This window comes from Podarcis cretensis (assembly GCF_951804945.1).
Source record: "Podarcis cretensis genome assembly, chromosome: 15".
NCBI lineage: Eukaryota > Metazoa > Chordata > Lepidosauria > Squamata > Lacertidae > Podarcis > Podarcis cretensis.
This window is the reverse complement of record NC_137185.1, coordinates 18,098,772-18,117,896: the sequence shown is the minus strand read 5'-3', so window position 1 is coordinate 18,117,896 and position 19,125 is coordinate 18,098,772. Positions and strand designations below refer to the sequence as shown.

The 19,125-nt window shown below is 46.9% G+C and overlaps 1 protein-coding gene and 1 long non-coding RNA gene across 3 annotated transcripts in view; one reads left to right on the top strand and one right to left on the bottom strand.

Moving 5' to 3' along the window:
- Positions 1 to 14,293, bottom strand: part of ST14 (ST14 transmembrane serine protease matriptase) — a 39,236-nt gene extending 24,943 nt beyond the window's left edge. Inside the window, exon 1 of one of the 2 annotated variants that reach the window (XM_079954512.1) lies at positions 13,709 to 14,293. In XM_079954512.1, coding sequence (XP_079810638.1) covers positions 13,709 to 13,819 — 111 coding nt within the window. In that variant the 5' untranslated portion in view covers positions 13,820 to 14,293. Of the gene's footprint in view, positions 1 to 1,801; positions 1,944 to 13,708 lie in introns of those variants that run through there. The other variant, XM_079954513.1, reaches the window with a different exon arrangement.
- The window catches only part of LOC307203680, a 398,536-nt gene that overhangs the window by 261,069 nt on the left and 118,342 nt on the right, over positions 1 to 19,125 (top strand). The window lies entirely within an intron of this gene.

Sequence of the window (19,125 nt, the reverse complement as noted above, 5' to 3'; positions counted from 1 at the left end):
AAAGAACTGTAAAAGAACAATTACATCTAGCTACCATACAAACAGTGACAAATCTATTTTCCTTTCATTCCCCTCCCCCCCCAAATAATTAAAACAAGAAATAGAAAACGATGTAAGACAGCACCCGTCACATCAAATGGCAGGGAGTTCCGCAGGTTATTCATGCGCTGCTTGAAAAATGACTTCCTCCCTTTTGTCTGCCCTAAAGCTAAAGCCAGCCCTCAAACCGGCTGAAGTTCTAGCTTTACAACAGAGGGAAGGCAGATAAAGAGGGAGTAATGCCACCTCTGTATAGTGAATAGGAAGCTGAAAAACAGTCCAATTTTTTGAAATGCATTAGAAATAACTGAGGTTGTTCCATTAGAGTGCTCAGTCTGCTATCAGCCAAGCTTTACCTGCCTGCCTTTTTTACAACCAGCCCGAGGGAGGGGACCCTTTTCAGGGATCACTATTAGAAAACTAGAAACCGCTAGCCCCTATTCCTTTCACAGACCTAAGTCCCCGGAAAGAAGGATTGATTGTTCAACCACACTGGCTGGAATGTGTCCCTAAACTTCTGGCTTGTGCCAGAAAAAAATGCGTGCGATAGAGAAGCCGTCAGCCCAGCGCACAAAAGGCAAAATGCACACCAATTGCTCCACCCATTTTTGCTTCTGGCCCTGCCATGTGGCCCCCAAGAGGTTCCCAGAAGGGAATGTGGCCCTCAAGCTGCAAAGACCACCCCGCCCCATGCCTGTTGCAAAGGGAAGGAGGACAGAGAGAGACCCCACATCCGTTTGTCCAAGGCCACATTAAACTCGAGAGAAATAAGCAAAAACCGAACTGGGGGCTTGCCAATTCTTCATTCCTCCCTTAGGCCATACAGTGGTACCTCGGGTTACAGATGCTTCAGGTTACAGACTCCGCTATCTCAGAAATATTACCCTGGGTTAAGAACTTTACCTCAGGATGAGAACAGAAATCGTGCTCCGGTAGTGCAGCGGCAGCAGGAGGCCCCATTAGCTAAAGTGGTGCTTCAGGTTAAGAACAGTTTCAGGTTAAGAACGGACCTCCAGAACGAATTAAGTTCTTAACCTGAGGTACCACTGTACCAGCTTAAAAAGCAGCAACTCTACAGGAAAACAGCCGTCAAATGAGGGGATGGGGGAAGCCACTTCCCTTTCACCTCTACAACCCTGAAACTGTGAACGAAGGATCTGCCCCCAGAAGGCACACACACACTCATCCCCAGAAAGTGCGGCGGAACAAAACGTGTTGCTCACACACTTTCTGCAAGAGTTTCGGGGACTTCCGTGTTCCTTTCTGGGCTGCCCATCCCTGCTCAGGCAGCACCTGCGGAGCAGAACCAAGCCGGGCCGGCTCAGCCAGGCCACGCCTCACTCGTGGTTTGCGCTTTTGGCGTCCACAGCTCCAAGGTGACAGACTTCCGCCTGTGAAGTCAGCAACTTTCAGCTGACTGGAAAAGATCAGAGTGTCTCTCATCCCCCCCCCCTTTTGCCCGGTACACTTTCTTAGAAGTAAGACACAACCCTACATTCTCATTTCTAAGAACATCCAAAGAGCCTGCTGGAACAAGTCCATGGCCCATCTAGTCCAGCATCCCTGCTCTCACAGAGGCCAAACCAGATGCCTCCAGGGGAAACGCACAAGCAGAATTCGAACCCAAGAGCCTTCTCCCCTCCTCTGCCTGTGGTTCCAGCATTCAGAGTTATTTACTGCCTCTGGCCTTGGAGGCAGAGCATAGCTCTCATGGCAGGTTCCCATTTCTCTCTCTCCTTTTAAATCCATTCTCAAATCCCACCTTTTTCCTCCAAGGACTCGGATTCGAACGTCTTAATCCTCACTCGGAGCTGTGTGACTGAGCCGAAGGACTAGAAACGTGGCTCACATCCGCCTCTCGGCACCCTGGTCTCTCCCCACCACCGCCTGTTCTTTCAGAACGTAGTGCCTTAGTGAACCAAGACCTCTGCTGCTCACGCAAAACCAAGACATTCAGCGCCGGATGAGCAAGAACGGCAGCCAGGCCTTGCACAATGACTTTATTTTCGGCTGCTCTGTCTGTCCGCAGCTTGTGACTGACGGACTTGAATACAAGGCAAGCCGCCAGGGTTCTGCAGCCGTGACCAAGCAATGGTACAGGAAATGGTTGATTTACAGGTCAATCTGCAGCCCACCAGATGCTTCACCGTGCTGTTTTTATTGTAATCATCTGTACGCTTTTAATCAATCATTTATACTTAGACATCGTTTTAGTTCTATAAAGGTATCGTTGTCGTTTTCCTATGTTTTTAACTGTTTCTATTTGATCCGTAAGCCGCCTCAAGTCCCTGGAAAAGGCTATAAATAATAACAATGCGGTTGGACTCCCCCAGCAGCCCAAGGAAGCGTGATCAGTCGCTGGGGATGGTGTGGGTTGTGGTTCAAAAGCATACGGAGGGCCGTGTGTGTCTTCCACCGCCAAGAAACCAGAGGAGGAAGCATGCAGGAATCAAGGAGGAACTGGGCATCCAAACCACAGCTGCGTAACTGTCCTCTGTGGCAAAGCCATTCTGAGCACAGAACCGCTCTTGGGAGCCACTGAAAGGGGAGAGCAGCCTTCCCCCTCCACACACACCTGGTGCCCTCCAGATGTTTTGTACTGCATCGCCCATCATCCCAGCTGTGCTGCCTGAAGCTGATGGGAAATGCGGTCCACAACAGCTGGAAGGAACCAGGCTGGGGAAAGTTGCAAGAGAGCAAACCAGAACTCTCGGTTTGCTTTGTTGTTTATATACTTGAGCCTAAATTTTTTTACTTATCTTGCAATATTGAATTTATTCAGTTTCTGCCAAATGGTTGATTTTTTTAATTTACCGACATCGTTTGTTTCAGCCTTCACTACACTGTACAAAAAATCCTGGAAGCACGGCCAATTATTATTTTTAATTATTTATTGAAAGCACTACCAGCCTGTAAGGTTGGATTTGGCTTAGAGAGAATATAATCCACCTGGGAACCATCACAATTTATATGTGGGGGAAGACAATACTGTACTTGGCTAGGTGCATCAATGGACTCATTCGGTGTAAGGCATTTTCCTGTCGGCAGGAAAGCAGAAGGGAAACAGGCCCTGGACTCTGCTCTGCCACTGGCCAGAGTCCACTGGGAGACTATATCCCCTGCCTAAATCAAAGTATCAGGGAAGAGCTTTGCATGAAGTAAAGTCTCAGGTTCAATCCCTGACAACTGCAGGAGGTGCTGGGATAAAAAGCCTGCCTGAAATCCTGGCTGGCTGCTGCCAATCAGAGCAGACAACACTAAGCTAGATGGGGACAGAGGGTTTAACTTGGCATAAGCCTCTTCTCCTCTTTCACTGCCTCTAATCATTTACTCAGGGCTCACTTCCTTCTCCAAGAGAGAGAGTCCTCTCACGCCGCTGTTGCGTAAGTCTGGTTTCATTCAACCCTGTTTGTTACTTATCCCTTTGATGACTCAGACCTCAAATGAAACACAGAGGAAATAAGTCCAAGTTAGGCCATATGTGAAGCAGTTGGTCAGCGAGAGCCATTCCAGACAAGTTTAGAGGCTTAGCCAGAAGGGAGAAACTGCCCTTTCCTTCTTCCAAGCTGCTCCCAGGATCTGATTCAGTGACACCCACGGCCAACTGAAGGTCTCCGGCCACAGAGAGTCACCCAGCTGATATTGCTTGAATTAGAACAGGGTCTCCCAAACCATTTCCCCACCCACCCCCACCCCATGGACCACTTGAAAATGACTGGAGGTCTTGACAGACCACTGAATGGGTTTCCTGCCTTCTGTAGTGATTGCAACGTGCCACGCTAGGTGCAGCAAGATTTTAAATTGTGTAGCCGCGTCTTTTGTTCCTTATGCTGCATGACAATTTGCATTACAAAGAATTCAAACTGTAATACAATGAAATGCAACGTAAGAATGAGAAGACAATTAAAAATCATTAGGAACAGAGCCTAGGACTTGCTGATCACAAGGTCGGCGGTTCGAATCCCTGCAATGGGGTGAGCTCCCGTTGCTCGGTCCCTGCTCCTGCCAAACTAGCAGTTCGAAAGCACACCAGTGCAAGTAGATAAATAGGTACCGCTCCGGCAGGAAGGTAAACGGCGTTTCCGTGGGCTGCTCTGTTCGCCAGAAGCGGCTTAGTCATGCTGGCCACATGACCCGGAAGCTGTACGCCGGCTCCCTCGGCCAATAAAGCGAGATGAGCGCCGCAACCCCAGAGTCAGCCACGACTGGACCTAACGGTCAGGGGTCCCTTTACCTTTAACTTAGGAACATTGAATAAGATGGGCGAGCTGTCTTCCGTACTCAGCCACAAATGCACAGACACCTCGCTCGGCAGAGCATGAGACTCTTGATCTCAGGGTTGTGAGTTCGAGCCCCACGTTGGGCGAATAAGATTCCTGCATTGCAGTGGGCTGGATTAGATGATCCAACAATTCTAGGATTTTATGTCATGGGCTAAGTGAATGAAGCTCACAGGCCGCTCGTGGTCCACAGACAACAGTTTCGGATCCTCTAGCTTAGAAAAAAGCATGAGAGTAGCTCAGTGGTGTAACACCTGTTGTCAGAGCCCGAGACCACAACCCCCTGGTACCCTGCCATGCTACGCCCCTTGGGTAACCACCCACAAAGGGCTAGCCAGAATGGCAACTCAGTACCTAAAGGGGTGAGAGTCAAAATAATCAACATGGTGCCTCGGCAGATGTTGATGAACTACAACTCCCATCAGCCCCAGCCAGCATAGCCAATGGTCGGGGACGATGGGAGATGCAGGCTAACCATACCTGGAGGGAACCATTTTGGCTATCCCTGCTTTCATTTCTCTAGGTCCTGGGATAGAGCAAAGGCTCTTTAATTCTGACTTTTCAGATCGTTTGAATGTTGCATAAGGGGTGGAAGACCCTGCCCTGCACCCTGCCTTGTCACTGTGGCTCGTATTCTCCCCTCTCGCATCCTCCTGCTCAGCTAGGTGCTGATGGGGAGCCAATAAGCAGGACTGTGAGAGTAACAGCCGTCTCTCACTCAGGAACTGGTATTCGGAAGCATCCTGCCTCCAATTCTGGATACAGTGGTACCTCGGGTTACATACGCTTCAGGTTACATACGCTTCAGGTTACAGACTCCACTAACCTAGAAATAGTGCTTCAGTTTAAGAACTTTGCTTCAGGATGAGAACAGAAATCGTGCTCCGGCGGTGTGGCAGCAGCAGGAGGCCCCATTAGCTAAAGTGGTGCTTCAGATTAAGAACAGTTTCAGGTTAAGTACAGACCTCCGGAACGAATTAAGTACTTAACCCGAGGTACCACTGTACTATGTACAACCAGCATGACTAAGCAGCCACTGGTTGCCTTATCCCCCATGAATTCGTCTTAAGCTGTCTGAGTTGGTGACCATCGCCAGATTGTGCAGTAGCTAATTCGATAATTTGACTATGTGCTGAATAAGTAAGTATTTTCTCTTGCCTGTTCTGAATATCTCACCATTCAGCTTCATTGGATGACCATGGGTAGAAAGGGAGAAAAACTTTCTATTTGCTTTTTTTTTTTTTTTTGGCTGGGGGGAAGAGGCCAGAGGAGGAAGGAACCAAAGAATTTAGGAGATTCCAACTACAGTCAGAGAGGGGTGAAGATGACAGATCATCTGCATAACATGTTTGGGCTGGACTAGTCCTTCTCAAGCAAACTGAGGAGTAAAGTTTGCTCAACTCCTTCCTAAAGGGGAAAAGGGAAACGGCACAAGCAGAAGTCAGTTTCTGATCTATCCAGCGTGTGACTGTGCCAGCCTCTTTGCAGGCATCACGAACCAAGGGGCAGGGGGTGTCGCAATCAATACACACAACCATGAGGAATGCTGACATCACTGTTTCTATATGCAGTCAGCAAGTTTATTTCGAGTATTATGACAATCATAATGGAGTCCCTGCCCTTGGGAAGACAATCTAAAAAGGCACGACACAAAAGGAAAAGGAGTTGGGAGGGAGGAGGAACAGAGCAAGTTCAGAGAAACGAAAGTCTGTCCATCACCTTTTCATAGAAATCCCCATGGCAGCATTGGGTTATCATGCTAGGAATTTGGAGTTTTTGGCAGGGGCGGCGGGGGGAGGAGAACAGGGGGACAGAAAGAGAGTCAAAAATGCCAGCTGCCCAGTTCAAATCTCACTGCAGGTTTATGACCTGCCATGTTGTTTTTATTCTGGTTTTGCATTGCTCTGTTTTTATTCCATGCTAAAATGGACAGCTTAGTCAGCAGATAACGAGGCTCTTAATCTCAGGGTTGTGAGTTCAAGCTCCACCTTGGGCAAAAGATTCCTGCATTGCAGGGGTTGGACTAGATGACCTACGTGGTCCCTTCCATCTCTTACGATTCTAATATTTTTAACCTTTACTGGCATCTGTCAACAGAGATTCGGTTATTATTGGGCAGTAAAGAAGTGAAGTTCTGGAAATTGAATAAATAAATTGATTACTGTCAGACTCTGCACCACCCAACCTGCAATACAAAGAGTGCAATCTTGATCGATCATAAACCTGGTTTGTTGTAAAGATTAACCAAAATAATCCTACTTCAGGGACTGTGCCAGCAGCAAAAGGCTTGTTGTACTCTGGACCAGGAAGTCCTCACCTCCAAGACAAGCTCATCAGGCCTGCAGCCCGCAGCTCCCTATGTACACTTACCTGGGAGTAAGCCCCACTGAGCGTAGTGGGGCTTACTTTCTAAGTAAACATGTATAGAACTGCATTGTCAGGGAAGCTGTGTTAGTCTCAGAGCCCTCTCCCTGTAGCCATAAAACACTGATCTGCCTGGTTTATTCCAAGGATTGTTGAAATTGATTTTGGTTTTAAGAAATGAATGCATTTGTACTGTTCAGCCAAAAGGGTTCCCAGATTGGATAACAAATATAAAGACAGAGAGGAGAAGCAAACAGGCAGGTTCTGAGTCAGAATTCCTACAAACTAGGCTTTTTTTTTTTCTTAAAAAATATGTTTAGGGGTACTCTCATTTTCCTACTCATATTGAAATACTGCCCCTCAATGAGGCCGAACTTATATTCACAAAATGTTTAGGCGCAGGCATGGCCAAACTTGGCCCTCCAGCTGCTTTGGGACTACAACTCCCATCATCCCTAGCTAACAGGACCAGTGGTCAGGGGTGATGGGAAGTGTAGTCCCAAAACAGCTGGAGGGCCAAGTTTGGCCATGCCTGATAGGGGGTATGTATACCCCTGCGTCCCCACAGAAAAAAAGCACTGCCTACAAACAACAAGCTACGGTGGTAGTAGTTCAAGCGGAGGAGAAGCCATAAAGGAGCTAATATTTCTATAGGACCGATGTAGTGGCCCTGCTCCCTTTCTCTCCCTCTGCTCTGTAGCCTGATGGGAAGGATGGGAGCAGCCTGGTGGAGCTGTTATTTCATGGGAGCATGCACATTCGTTCTAGATAAGGGCAGTCAGACCTTGGAGACCGGTGCCTATCAATAAAGTCCTTCCTCCAATTCTTTGCTGCACTTAGCATGTGGGTTTGCCCACTCTCGACACCCAGCTAGATGAGCAGAGTATAAATAATAAAATTATTATTACTATTATTTTTCATTTTCATTTTTTTCCCTTAAAAAAAAATTCCTCTATTTTCTTTAAAGGAACAAGACTAAACCAAACACAGAATTAGCTTTATAGCAGCTTTCCAACCACTGCACCCAAAGCAAGTTTGGGGGGGGGGGGAACAATCCCTTGTTCCATCAAATGCTCCTTAAATCTTCCGAATATGTCACAAGCGATGTCTGCTAGTGACAGGTTACGAAGGGCTATGGTCCAATTTTGAAACAGGAAGCACCCAAAGATTTATGGTCAGTGGATCAGGGCCATTTCACACTTTACATAGCAAATAACCCAGGTTTACCACTGCAAGTACACTCAATAGGAAGTCAGGGGCCAGTCCTAGCTATCTGGAAAGCATGCAAATCAACTCATGGTTTTTTAAACACCCATTTGTCACATTCACACATTATATTTGATGGTGTACACTTTAACGCAACAACACATTAAAAGATGTCCAGGCACCAACAGGAGATTTTGATCCTAACCAGTAGTTAATGCATATTATTATTATTACTTAACCCAAACCCAATGAGATTATATATATACTGTATATTTATAAATAACGGGTTAAAGAGCCCCAAACAAACCTGATGGCAATCCATATCCATCTTCTGCAAACAAACAATCCTCCCCGCCCCCCTACTTTGCAGCAGAGTCTGTTTACATTCTGGGTGTGCAAGTTACAATGCGGAACTAAGCAAAGGCTGCCTCCCTTCCCCATGGCAGACAAGATGAGGCAGGTCAGGGAGGAACAACATTGACACCATCAAGGCTCTCCATCTATGCATCTGAAAGCTCTTCCCTTCCAGGGAAGCGCTGTGTTTTTGGACAGTGTGTAGGAGGTCAAAGGACTCTGCAGAATGCGCTGTAAGAGTGTGCGGGGAGATCTGGAGGGCTGTGTGCTGCACGCAGAACGATCTTAAACCCAGCCAGATGGGTGGGGTATAAATAACAAGTTGTTGTTGTTGTTGCTGCTGCTGCTGCTGCTGCTGTTGTTGTTGATGATGATCATCATCTTCTTCTTCTTCTCTCCGGAAATCCCACTTAGTCCAATGAGGTTTACTTCCAGGTAACCGGGCATGGGGCTACAGCTGTAAACAATGTGCTTCCACTGACCACAAAGTCCCTGGTTAGACTGCTGCCTAAGGTCTCCATTGATTAGGTGATCACCAACATGCTGCTGGTTTGCAGACACAGCTCTGCATTTGCAACACAAGCCCAGTAATAATACTGGCCTTCCTTACATGGTGGCTGTATGAATTTCTGAGAAGACAGACGCTCCGTAGTATTGTAAAGGTATTTAACTAACAGCCACAGCCATGGCACCACTTTGGCCAGCCGACTGCCTGTTCTTTCAGCTTTGAAAAAGGCAGAGTTTGTGCAGCTGGGTCACAGCCCTGCCCAGGATGAGACCCAGAATCTCTGGCCTGAGCATGATGTTCACTGGGTAGCCTCATCTAAGCCTAGGCTACCTCCCAGGATTGTTGAGAAGACGAGGAGGGCAATCTGTATTTATTTAATTATTGCATTTATATCTCACCTTTCCTCCAAGGAGCTCAAGGTGGCATACATATATCTCTTCCTCTCAATTTTATCCTCACCACGCCCCCAGGTGAGATAGGTCAGGCTAAGAGTGGGTGGGTGGCCAAAGTTCATCCAGTGAGCTTTTTGGTTGAGTGGGGATTCAAACCCTGCTCTCAGAGGTCCTAGTCCAGATCTCTAACCACTACACCACACTGGCTCCTATGTATATAGGTTGTGTATCTTGGAAGAAGGGAAGGATATAAAGGTGAATAATTAACAACACAGGGCAATGTAAAAAAAAAACACAGAAGGAAAGTGCTTCAAGTTATTTGCCACTTGGTGTGGTTTTTTTTTTTTGGGGGGGGGGGGAGAGATGTTCACTCAGGCAAGTGGCAAAGCACCGTGTGGCTATTTTAAAAGACTTCTTCTTTGTTACTGCTCATTTTGCAATAACTAAGCAATTTTGAAATGTAAAGGTAGAGTAAAAAAAAAAAGAAAAAATCTTTTAAAACATTAAAATAAGCGTGGTAAACATGGGAAGAGGTGAAATCTGTCCTTTTCTGTTCCATGACACATTTCTTCCTCCCAAAGACTTCTGGGAACTGTAGCTTGTTAAAAGTCCTGGGAACTGTAGCTCTGCAGGGGCCAAATCACAGTCCCCAGGATTCTTGAAGTGGGCATATTTTAAATGTATGATGCATATGCAACCTTGGCCTGTTTTTAACCCCATAATTCTGTTCTGTTTTCACCATGATCTACCAATCTAAAATGCCCCTCAAAATATGTGTTTTGATACTTTAGGATGGATAGCCAAATCCCAGTCCTTACCCCATTCAGAAGTGAGCGAATCAGGTAATTTCTGCACACGTATTTGCAATGATCAAATCCCTTGAGCATCACTAGGTCAAGTAAAACTGAGATCTTACTGAGATGCTGTTGAAAACTAAAATTCCCTGCCGGCTTTCATAAGGGAAGGGGAATTTTGTATGAACCCAGTTTGTAAAAAAGAAAGTGTCAACATCCCTAGTCATTAAGCTGAAGGATCTACGTCACTGCTTCTTCAGTGACTCACCATCACAGAGCACAAACTGGAGAGTGGGTGAAAGAGAGGCAGAGAGATCTCTCTCAATATTCTGAAGCCTGAAGGATATTTTTACCAAGTTTTTCTTTTTCCTTTTTAAAAATCGACTGGCCACAGCACCAGGAAATTCATCAGGTGACTTCAGCAAAATCTCAAGCTGAATTTATTCATCATGTTATAATATAAATTATGCTGTAGAGATGAGACCCTTCCTGGTTTTATGCTGGAATGCAGAACAACATTTTGAGCTGCATTTAATGTTACATTTTTTTAAAAAAATAACAGAACCTAATTCCAAGTTTATAATGAAAGCGGAGTCAGGAATGAGACAGGAAATAAGATCAAAGCAAAGGAACAGCTTCTAGCCTCTTCCTAAAGTATGGGGGGAAGTAGCATGGGAAATAAGTTTGTATTCCTATTGGACGAAGGGCTACAGCTAAGGGGGAGGGGAAGTGTAGCTCAGTGGTAGAGGATCTGACCTGCATGCAGAAGCCCCAGGGTTCAATCCCCAGCATCTACAGTTAAGGCTGGGGAAAGACTCCCTTGCCTAAAACCCTGGTGGGCTACTGCCCGTCAGTGCAGACACTACTGAGCTAGATTAACCACTGGTCTGACTCAGTATAAAGCCACTTCATACATTTCATATGCAATCCTAAACCTGCTTGCCTGGCAGTAAGCTTCATTGAGCTCAGCAAGGCTTACATCTGAGTAAAACACATTTAGGATTGTGCAATAAGGCTGCACACTTATCTAGGAGCAAGCCCCCTAGAATGCTGTAGGGTTTACTACTGCGTAAATATGACGCGGGTGGCGCTGTGATCTAAACCACTGAGCCTAGGGCTTGCTAATCGGAAGGTCGGTGGTTCGAATCCCCGCGACGGGGTGAGCTCCTGATGCTTGGTCCCTGTTCCTGCCAACCTAGCAGTTCGAAAGCACGTCAAAGTGCAAGTAGATAAATAGGTACCGCTCCGGTGGGAAGGTAAACAGCGTTTCTGTGCACTGCTCTGGTTCACCAGAAGCGGCTTAGTCATGCTGGCCACATAACCCGGAAAAACTGTCTGCTGACAAATGTCGGCTCCCTCGGCCAGTAAAGCGAGATGAGCGCCTCAACCCCAGAGTCGTTCACGACTGGACTTAACTGTCAGGGGTCCTTTACCTTTAAATATGCATAGCATTTGATTGTAGGTTATGCCAAAACAGCAAGCCATTGACACAAGTTTGCTTCAGGTACACAATTCATTCAGGCCACAGGGATTGACTTTATTTGGAGAGGTGTGTCGCTTGCTTTTAAGAAAGAAGAAACAGAGATGATGTACCCTCAGCTGCTGCAGTCCTCTGGGATGCTTTTATGTAGTGGAGGGGAGTATGCCAACAGCAACAGGAGTCTTGAGGAAGGGAGAGGAGAAAGGAAACCAGAGGCATCCAGTGAGGCTTCTGCAAAGATGATCTGTTCCCTCCCACTGTTGGGGGGGCGGATCCAGTGTAAAGGGATATTGATCGTGGTGATGCCAAGATGGCAGCTCCGCATTTTTGAAAGGTATCTTCCCTGCTGCTGTTGCTGCTGCCACCACCTCCCACCATTAGGTTGGGCAGCTGCCATTTTGAGTTCCCCCAGCAGCCCCTCACAGGTGTTAAGATCAGCAGATGGTAGTTTCTGCTTGGTATTTTATCAGGCATCAGAAATTGGGGGGGGGGGAGGCATTATTTATAGTTGCCCCTGCACTTTGCAATCTCCTCCCTAAAGATACAACCCTTTCTTCTGGCCTTGACACGGTGTATATATAAGGACCTACCCATGTATATTGACTGCAATTTGTTTTAATCACTTTTAAGACTGTATGTTTAAATAGTTGAAACTGGGCCTGGGACTGTGCAATGAAGAGAAGGAAGAATATAATTGATGATGATGATTATGATTATGATAGAATTGCAAGGTTGTAAGGGATTTCCAAAGGTCATGTATTCCGACTCCTTGCAATGCAGGAATCACAGCTAAATAATAATATGTACGTGGATTTTCTCCAATGTAGCTTCTCTCCATGGCACTGTGTGAAATTTTAAATGGTGGTTTATCAACCCAGTCGTTGTCCCCAGGAAAGCCTGAAAGGCGGGGGACCTTACATAAGATGGCATCCAGAAGTGGGCGCTTTTACTGAGCTCCACCCCCTGAAAGAAAAAACCCACCTGGAACTGGCCCTGCATGCTTGTCTTGCAGTTCTAAGCTAGGAGAGATATGAGCTTCCACATTTATCATCCACAATAATCTTTAAAAGGGATCAAATGGAAAGAGTACATTTCATCTCCTCCAGATCATCGCAGCACATTTTAAGAGCAAGGTTGAATGGAGCCAAGTTCAAGTTTTAATTTTAAAAAATTACACATTTAAAAACAGGATTGGCTTTAATTAAGGAAAGCCCACACTCTTCCCACATAATAGAGAGGCCTCCACAGACCTCACCCACGGGGAGGCAGCAGCTACCCAGCTGGTGTCCTCAGTTCACTGGCTCAACTGGAAAGTCTACTTGAGTAAGAACAGCCAGGCCTCTGACCTTAACAAGAGACGGTGAATTAACCCTTTTCCTTTTCGGCACTACACAAAAGGGCATAACAGGAAATAAATCCTCAGCAGAGACCTTGACTTTTAATCTACAGCACCTACACTTTAAAACCACCCTGAAAAACTGACCAAGAAAGGAGGACACTCCACTAAAATGGAATCCAAGGCTGAGCACACAGCCTCTGACGTCAAGTTTTGCCTTTCAAAATCTGCAGCACAAAAACAAAACACCTCTTTGCATTTGGGGAAATTTGGCCACTCAACATGGGGGAACCCAAGATGGTCCACTGCCAAACTGCTTATTTCAAAACAAGATGTCAGGTACCAGGATGAGCTCAAAGTGTGGCACCTCAGTATCTTTTGCAAGGCCATAGAATGGCTTTCTTTCTTCATCATAAAAGTTGTTCTGCCAGCTGGGATGAACGCAATTGCCTTACTCTGTTCCAAAACATGCATAGGCTGAGGCTTTAGCAGTTCTTGGAGAGAGATGATTTCAAGGCTGAGGGACAGACACAGAAATGGCCGGTCCCTTCCAGCTGACTCCTGCCATGCAGGCTCAAGGCAGTTCATCCTCCGAACTTAATACAAGCCTAGCCCTAAAGGAGGGATCTTTCTTTTCTTCCCTTCTAGTGAAACGCTGCCATCCTAATACATACACGCGCACACCCCTCCTCGCAAGTAAGCCCCACTGAAACACGCGCGCCTTAAACCAGAGTTTAAGGGCCCCGATCCTGACCCGGTCATTAACTCTTAAACGTCCTCACTTTTCATGATACAGCTTGGGGGAAAGGTAAGAACAGCAGCAAAGAGATTGGCCACCAAAGACTCCTGTCCCGGACAATTTTCTGAGAATGATCCACAAGATCTGGAAAGGGAGCACAGATGATCCACTCCAATCTCCCCCCCCCCCCCCGAAATCTCCCAAACAAGCACTTACCTCCAATTTATTGCTGTACTTTAGGCCTGAAACATACGCCTTCGATGTAGCCCCGGAAGGTGGGTGGTAAATGTTCATTTTTCCTTCGCTGGGAAGCCGGTAATCCTTCATATTTAGATTTCCACGCCCCCGCTTTATATCTCTTTTATACAGAAAGTTTACGATGAAGTGCGATGGAGCGGGGGGGGGGAGGGAGAAGAGAGCGAGAGGAAAGCAAGGCAGGAAAAGTTTCCAGAGAATCCCCACTTTGGAGATGTCCAAAGCAATTCCTGGCTAGATCAGGGAAACAGAAAAGAAGAATCACGGCGGGAAGGGGGGGGGGGGGGCTTTAGCCAGAAGCCATGGCCGGAGCAATCCTCGTCGGCGAGTCGAAAGCAGAGAGCAACTTTCTTGGAAAAGAGAAGGCGTCGCGTTCTTCTTCCTCCCTTGCAGCCTCGAGGGCGACTCCTTCTCCCCTGAGAACTAGGGCTTTCCTCCGGGGCGCTGGGCGACTCGCTTCCCCTCCTCCTCCTCCTCTCCCGCTCAGCAACTTCCTTGTGGGGCGCCCCTTCCGCCGCAGGTAGCCAGTTTCAAGGGTGGGGCCGCAGGGAGAGCGCGCACTCGCTCGCTCGCACGCGCGCTCCAGGTTTACCTGGGCCTCTTGGCCCCGCCTTCCCAGCAGGTGAACTGAGCAGGAAGTCAGTCTCTCTCTCTCTCTCTCCCGCCCCCCGGTTTCTCTCGGCATCCTTGCGGGGCAGGCGATTGGCTGGCGGCGTGAGGAAGCGCACCTGTTTGGCATGCAGAAGGCTCCGGGTTCAAGCCCCCAAACAGCATCTCCATTCCCCGCCTGGAACTGTGGAGAGGCGCTGCCAGCCAGTGTAGGCAACCGAGATGGGCCAGTGGGGTCTGGCTCGGGGTAAAGCAGGTATGCTGGGAAGAAAGTCCGTTTTACAACTTGGTGCTAACAGTGGCAGGCCTGCTGCCTGATCCTATGCAGGAGAGCCAAACAAGCTATAGCTTAGGGCCCCAGTCTCTTGGGGGCCCCAAAAAAATTAAAGGGGGAAAAACTGGATGTACATTTCCAAAATATAGATTAAAAACAAACAAAAGAAAAGAAAATAAACCTACATACGTTTTGTGTTGTGTAGGCTCTTATGATGTAAGTAATGGGCCCCGCATATAGCATATAAGGTAAAGGGACCCCTGACCATTAGGTCCAGTCGTGACCAACTCTGGGGTTGCGGCGCTCATCTCGCTTTATTGGCCGAGGCAGCCGGTGTACAGCCTCCAGGTCATGTGGCCAGCAGGACTAAGCTGCTTCTGGTGAACCAGAGCAGTGCACGGAAACGCCATTTACCTTCCCGCTGGAGCGGTACCTATTTATCTCCTTGCACTTTGACATGCTTTCGAACTGCTAGGTTGGCAGAAGCAGGGACCGAGCAATGGGAGCTCACCCCGTCGCGGGGATTCGAACCGCCGACCTTCTAATCAGCAAGTCCTAGGCTCTGTGGTTTAACCCACAGCGCCACCCAAAACAGTGACAATTTGTTGTTGACAAAGGACAGCTGGACATATAAAGGGCCCCATTACCTTCAGTAGCTTAGGGCCTCATCAAACCTCAATCCAGCCTTGAGGAGAGCCTTTCTGGATCAGAGCAAAGGTCCTACTGCTGCAGTTAAATAGTAAATCCCCTCTTCTCGGAGAACTCTGGGAACTGTAGCTCTGCAAGGAGACAAGGGAGTCTCCTAACAGCTCTCAGTTCCCAGGATGCTTTGGGAGAAGCCTTGGCTGTTTAAAGCGCTTTAAATATATAGTGCATATGGGGACAGTTTCTTCTGGCTTTGCTCACACCAGCACGTAAATAGGTTTTGTTCCTGAACTTGGCCTGCGATAAAGACTGTGACCAATGTATCTTGCTGCCTTTCGGGGCTTTTACAAGCTACAGTTTCCCAGGATTCTTTGGAGGAAGCCATGACTGTTCAAAGTGGTATGAAACTGCTTTAGATGTTTATAGTGCAGATGTGGCTTATGTGGCACGCACTTCAGAATAAAGGCCCCACATTCTCAGTGCAGATCTCAGATGTCTGTTGATGGGACCAACCCCACAGCCCACCTACGACCGCGTGCCTCTTGCAAAGAGTAATTCCACAACAGTGTCAAAATCCCAGTGGGATCTTAGCGAGGCAGTGTGCTAGCCAGCAAGTTGGCTTCAGGTTCAAAGAGCACACGAAAGAGTGAATCATTGGGAGCGGCAGCCCCAAACAACAACAATCAAGAATTACCCTGCACAGTGAGAATACGCAACAAAGAAATGTGTTACAGAGCAAAAGAGCATGGTCAAAAAAAAGCCAAGGCTGTTGAAGAGCTGGCACTCTGGAAAAGGTAGCAGTTGCTACAGGAGACAGGTGTATGTCTCATTTCCTTTTAGGTGTTCAGTATTTGTGCATTAATACATTCAGGAGGTCTCTGGTACACTGCTAGGCCCAGTTCATTCCTTCTCTGGCCTCCATAACAGCTAGGAGACACAGGAAAATTTGTACGGACAAAGTGCTATTAAAGGCATCCAGTTCCTGCTCCCTGCTATATATAATGGTTTTGCTTATGTGCACAGCAGAGTGGGATGACTGAGAGTGGCCGTTTTCACCTGTAGAGCCTGTAAACCTCCCCTGTGTTTTGTAGATATTAAGTGCAAATGGTGTTTTGGGGTGGCACAAATGGAAGTGCCGCTCACTAGCAGTGAAAGTCAATCACAACTTCCAATCACAAGCCAAATTAGTGAGTCAGATTTTTTTAAATTGTCTGAAGTCAACAGCCATCACAAGGGCCAAGTTAAGTTATCTTAGTTCACCCACGTATCGTTCTCGTTAACCATATCTGAATTAATACAGTCCCACCCCCACAGCAAATAGTGATATATAAACAGCTGTAGCTAAGAAAAAGTGGCCAGTTCTGATCTCTGCCATGCAAACACACAGCAGATAAATTTAGATAAGCTCTATAGATTCTCTCAGCCTCCCTTCCGCAATACTGAAGAAAAAATAAAATGAAGATCTGGCCTGGCTTCCAGGATGGTTGTGCAGATCACTGAAACCATAGGAAGTTCTTTGAACACTTGAAATATTCTCTATCAGATGCTGGATACTACTAACAGCAGGTGATTGCGGCTGCATTTCAGGTTTACAAGGTCTTCCTTAGGTTTTGGTTCCTTTTCACTAGGAAACCAAGGTCACTGGACCGTCTTGGCTGAGAGTCCTGGAAGACCTGCTCTCTGCATTGCAAACATTTCCCACCAGGCCTGGGAGGGCAGGGCCCTGACTCCAGCTACAAAAGCTGAGGCTGCTGAACAGAATCCTGGGATGGGGTATTGTTTAGGGGCGGGCAGGTTGTTGCTATTAATTTCTTGAATCTTTATTTGGCACTTACGATTTATGTAGAAAGTTTTCAGTTTGGTTGCATACTTTTGATGTTTATTTTCTATGACTGCTTTATGTTTGTAGTTATGTAATTTTTTATGCTGTAAAGCCATCTTGTACATGGTTTTAACTTTGGAAAGGCAGCATACAAATAAAATTGATGATGATGGATGATGATGATGGATAATAATACCAGAGCCAGGTAGCAAATAATGACTAGATGTTGAAGTCAAATGCGTAACGATGGCTCAGGGATGGAGTCAATTACCAGTTGCATGCCTGAGCCATGCACTGGAGGGACCTGCATGTATGCGAGTACAGATGTACTGCGACTTAGAAATCCCAATACAAAAGCACCTGGGGCAGAGCAATTCAAACCCCCAATCCACCATGCTGGGTAGGGCTTAAATAGAGCCAAGGCACCCAGCTCTGCCAGCTTCCGCCATCAAAGTCTCACTAGGCTTGTCCATACTGCAGGAGGGCAGGCAGAAGCTTCCACAGGCATCAGTCCAATTGGCAGTAGCCAGCAGAATCAGGTCAGCACAGAATCCACTGGATTCTGTGAATGTCCCACTGCAATAAGGTGACAGCAACCATCCTGACTCAGGCCTCTTCACTGTGACAGCCTAGAAGCTGGCAATGCTCAGGGGCAGTTATCCTGCTCCGTCTACTGGCATGTGCCTGGGTATGCCTAGCTACTGCTGGCCAGGGGTTGGAGTTATACCCCAGAACAGGCTACACAAAGACTTGGCTAACGGTAACCGAACAATATTCCTCTCAATGGCGAGGAACACCAAGACTAAGAAACAAGCAATTAGCAGAGGAATTAAAGGAGAGGAGGGAGTTTGACAGAGGTGTTGGGGACAGCTTGTATTTCAAGCTTTAACCTTTAGAAGTTTAAGGAAATGATGGCGGGATGCCTAATAGAAGGCTGCACTCGCCCCCTATGCAGCTGCGTGAGGTTTAAAATCAGCTTTAGGGGCCTGTGTCCTGTTTCTGTACGAAATCAAAGGAGCAGAGAAAGAGAAAAAGAAAGCCTGCTTTGGAGATGGGCAATAGGAATTAAATGAAGGAAAAGGGCAGTAAAAAAAGCTAGCAAGTCAGAAGCTGCAAGACTACACAAGCCACAAACTGTGGGAGGAGACAGGAAGGAGCGAGACATCTAACCATAAGCAAGTGTGCAAGGTGGTCCCTAGAAGCTAAACCATTGAAAACCTCTGCAGATGGGGCTGCAAAACTCTCCCCCCACACATCCCATTCCACAATCAGGTAGGTAGCCGTGTTGGTCTGATGCAGTCGAAATATGTTAAAAAAATAAAAAAAATGTCTAGTAGCACCTTAGAGACCAACTAAGCTTTTGTGTGCATGCACACTTCCTCATGCACACAAAAACTTATACCAAGAATAAACTTAGTTGGTCTCTAAGGTGCTACTGGACATTTTTTTTATTTTTTAATATATTTCAATCCCATTCCACAAGGTCACTTACTTGCAATATTTTCACTCCACTTTTCCACTTCAGCCTCAATGCAGCTTAAATATTAAGGGCTGTATCCAACTAAGTCCCATCTAGAGTAGACACATGGGAATTAATATATTAGTCATGTCAAGGGTCTACCCTGAGTAGGATTAGCACTGGATGCAACCCCCATTGTAATATGTGTGTGTCCTTGCAAGTAACCAGCTAGGCAGTATACAGGGTTCAATCGGGGGCCTGGTCCAGTCAAGTATTGTAGTCTGAAATACATCATGGAAAGAAGCGATTCCAGTCTCATTCTGCACCTCAACCACCAGATTTCTCTTCCAAGCAACTGGACAGAAGTGCTTTCTGATATTATGCATACACCGTGTGGCAAAGGAAGTTGCAGCCTTCAACAGATCTCACATGACTGATTTACATATGGGACATTTATGAGGAAATGCTTGTATGCACTGCTTTGGCAAGAGAGAAGAAATACATACACACTTGGAAGCCACGGGTGAGGTGGGTGGGTGAAAGCATAGAAAAAATTGAGGCAGGGGGAA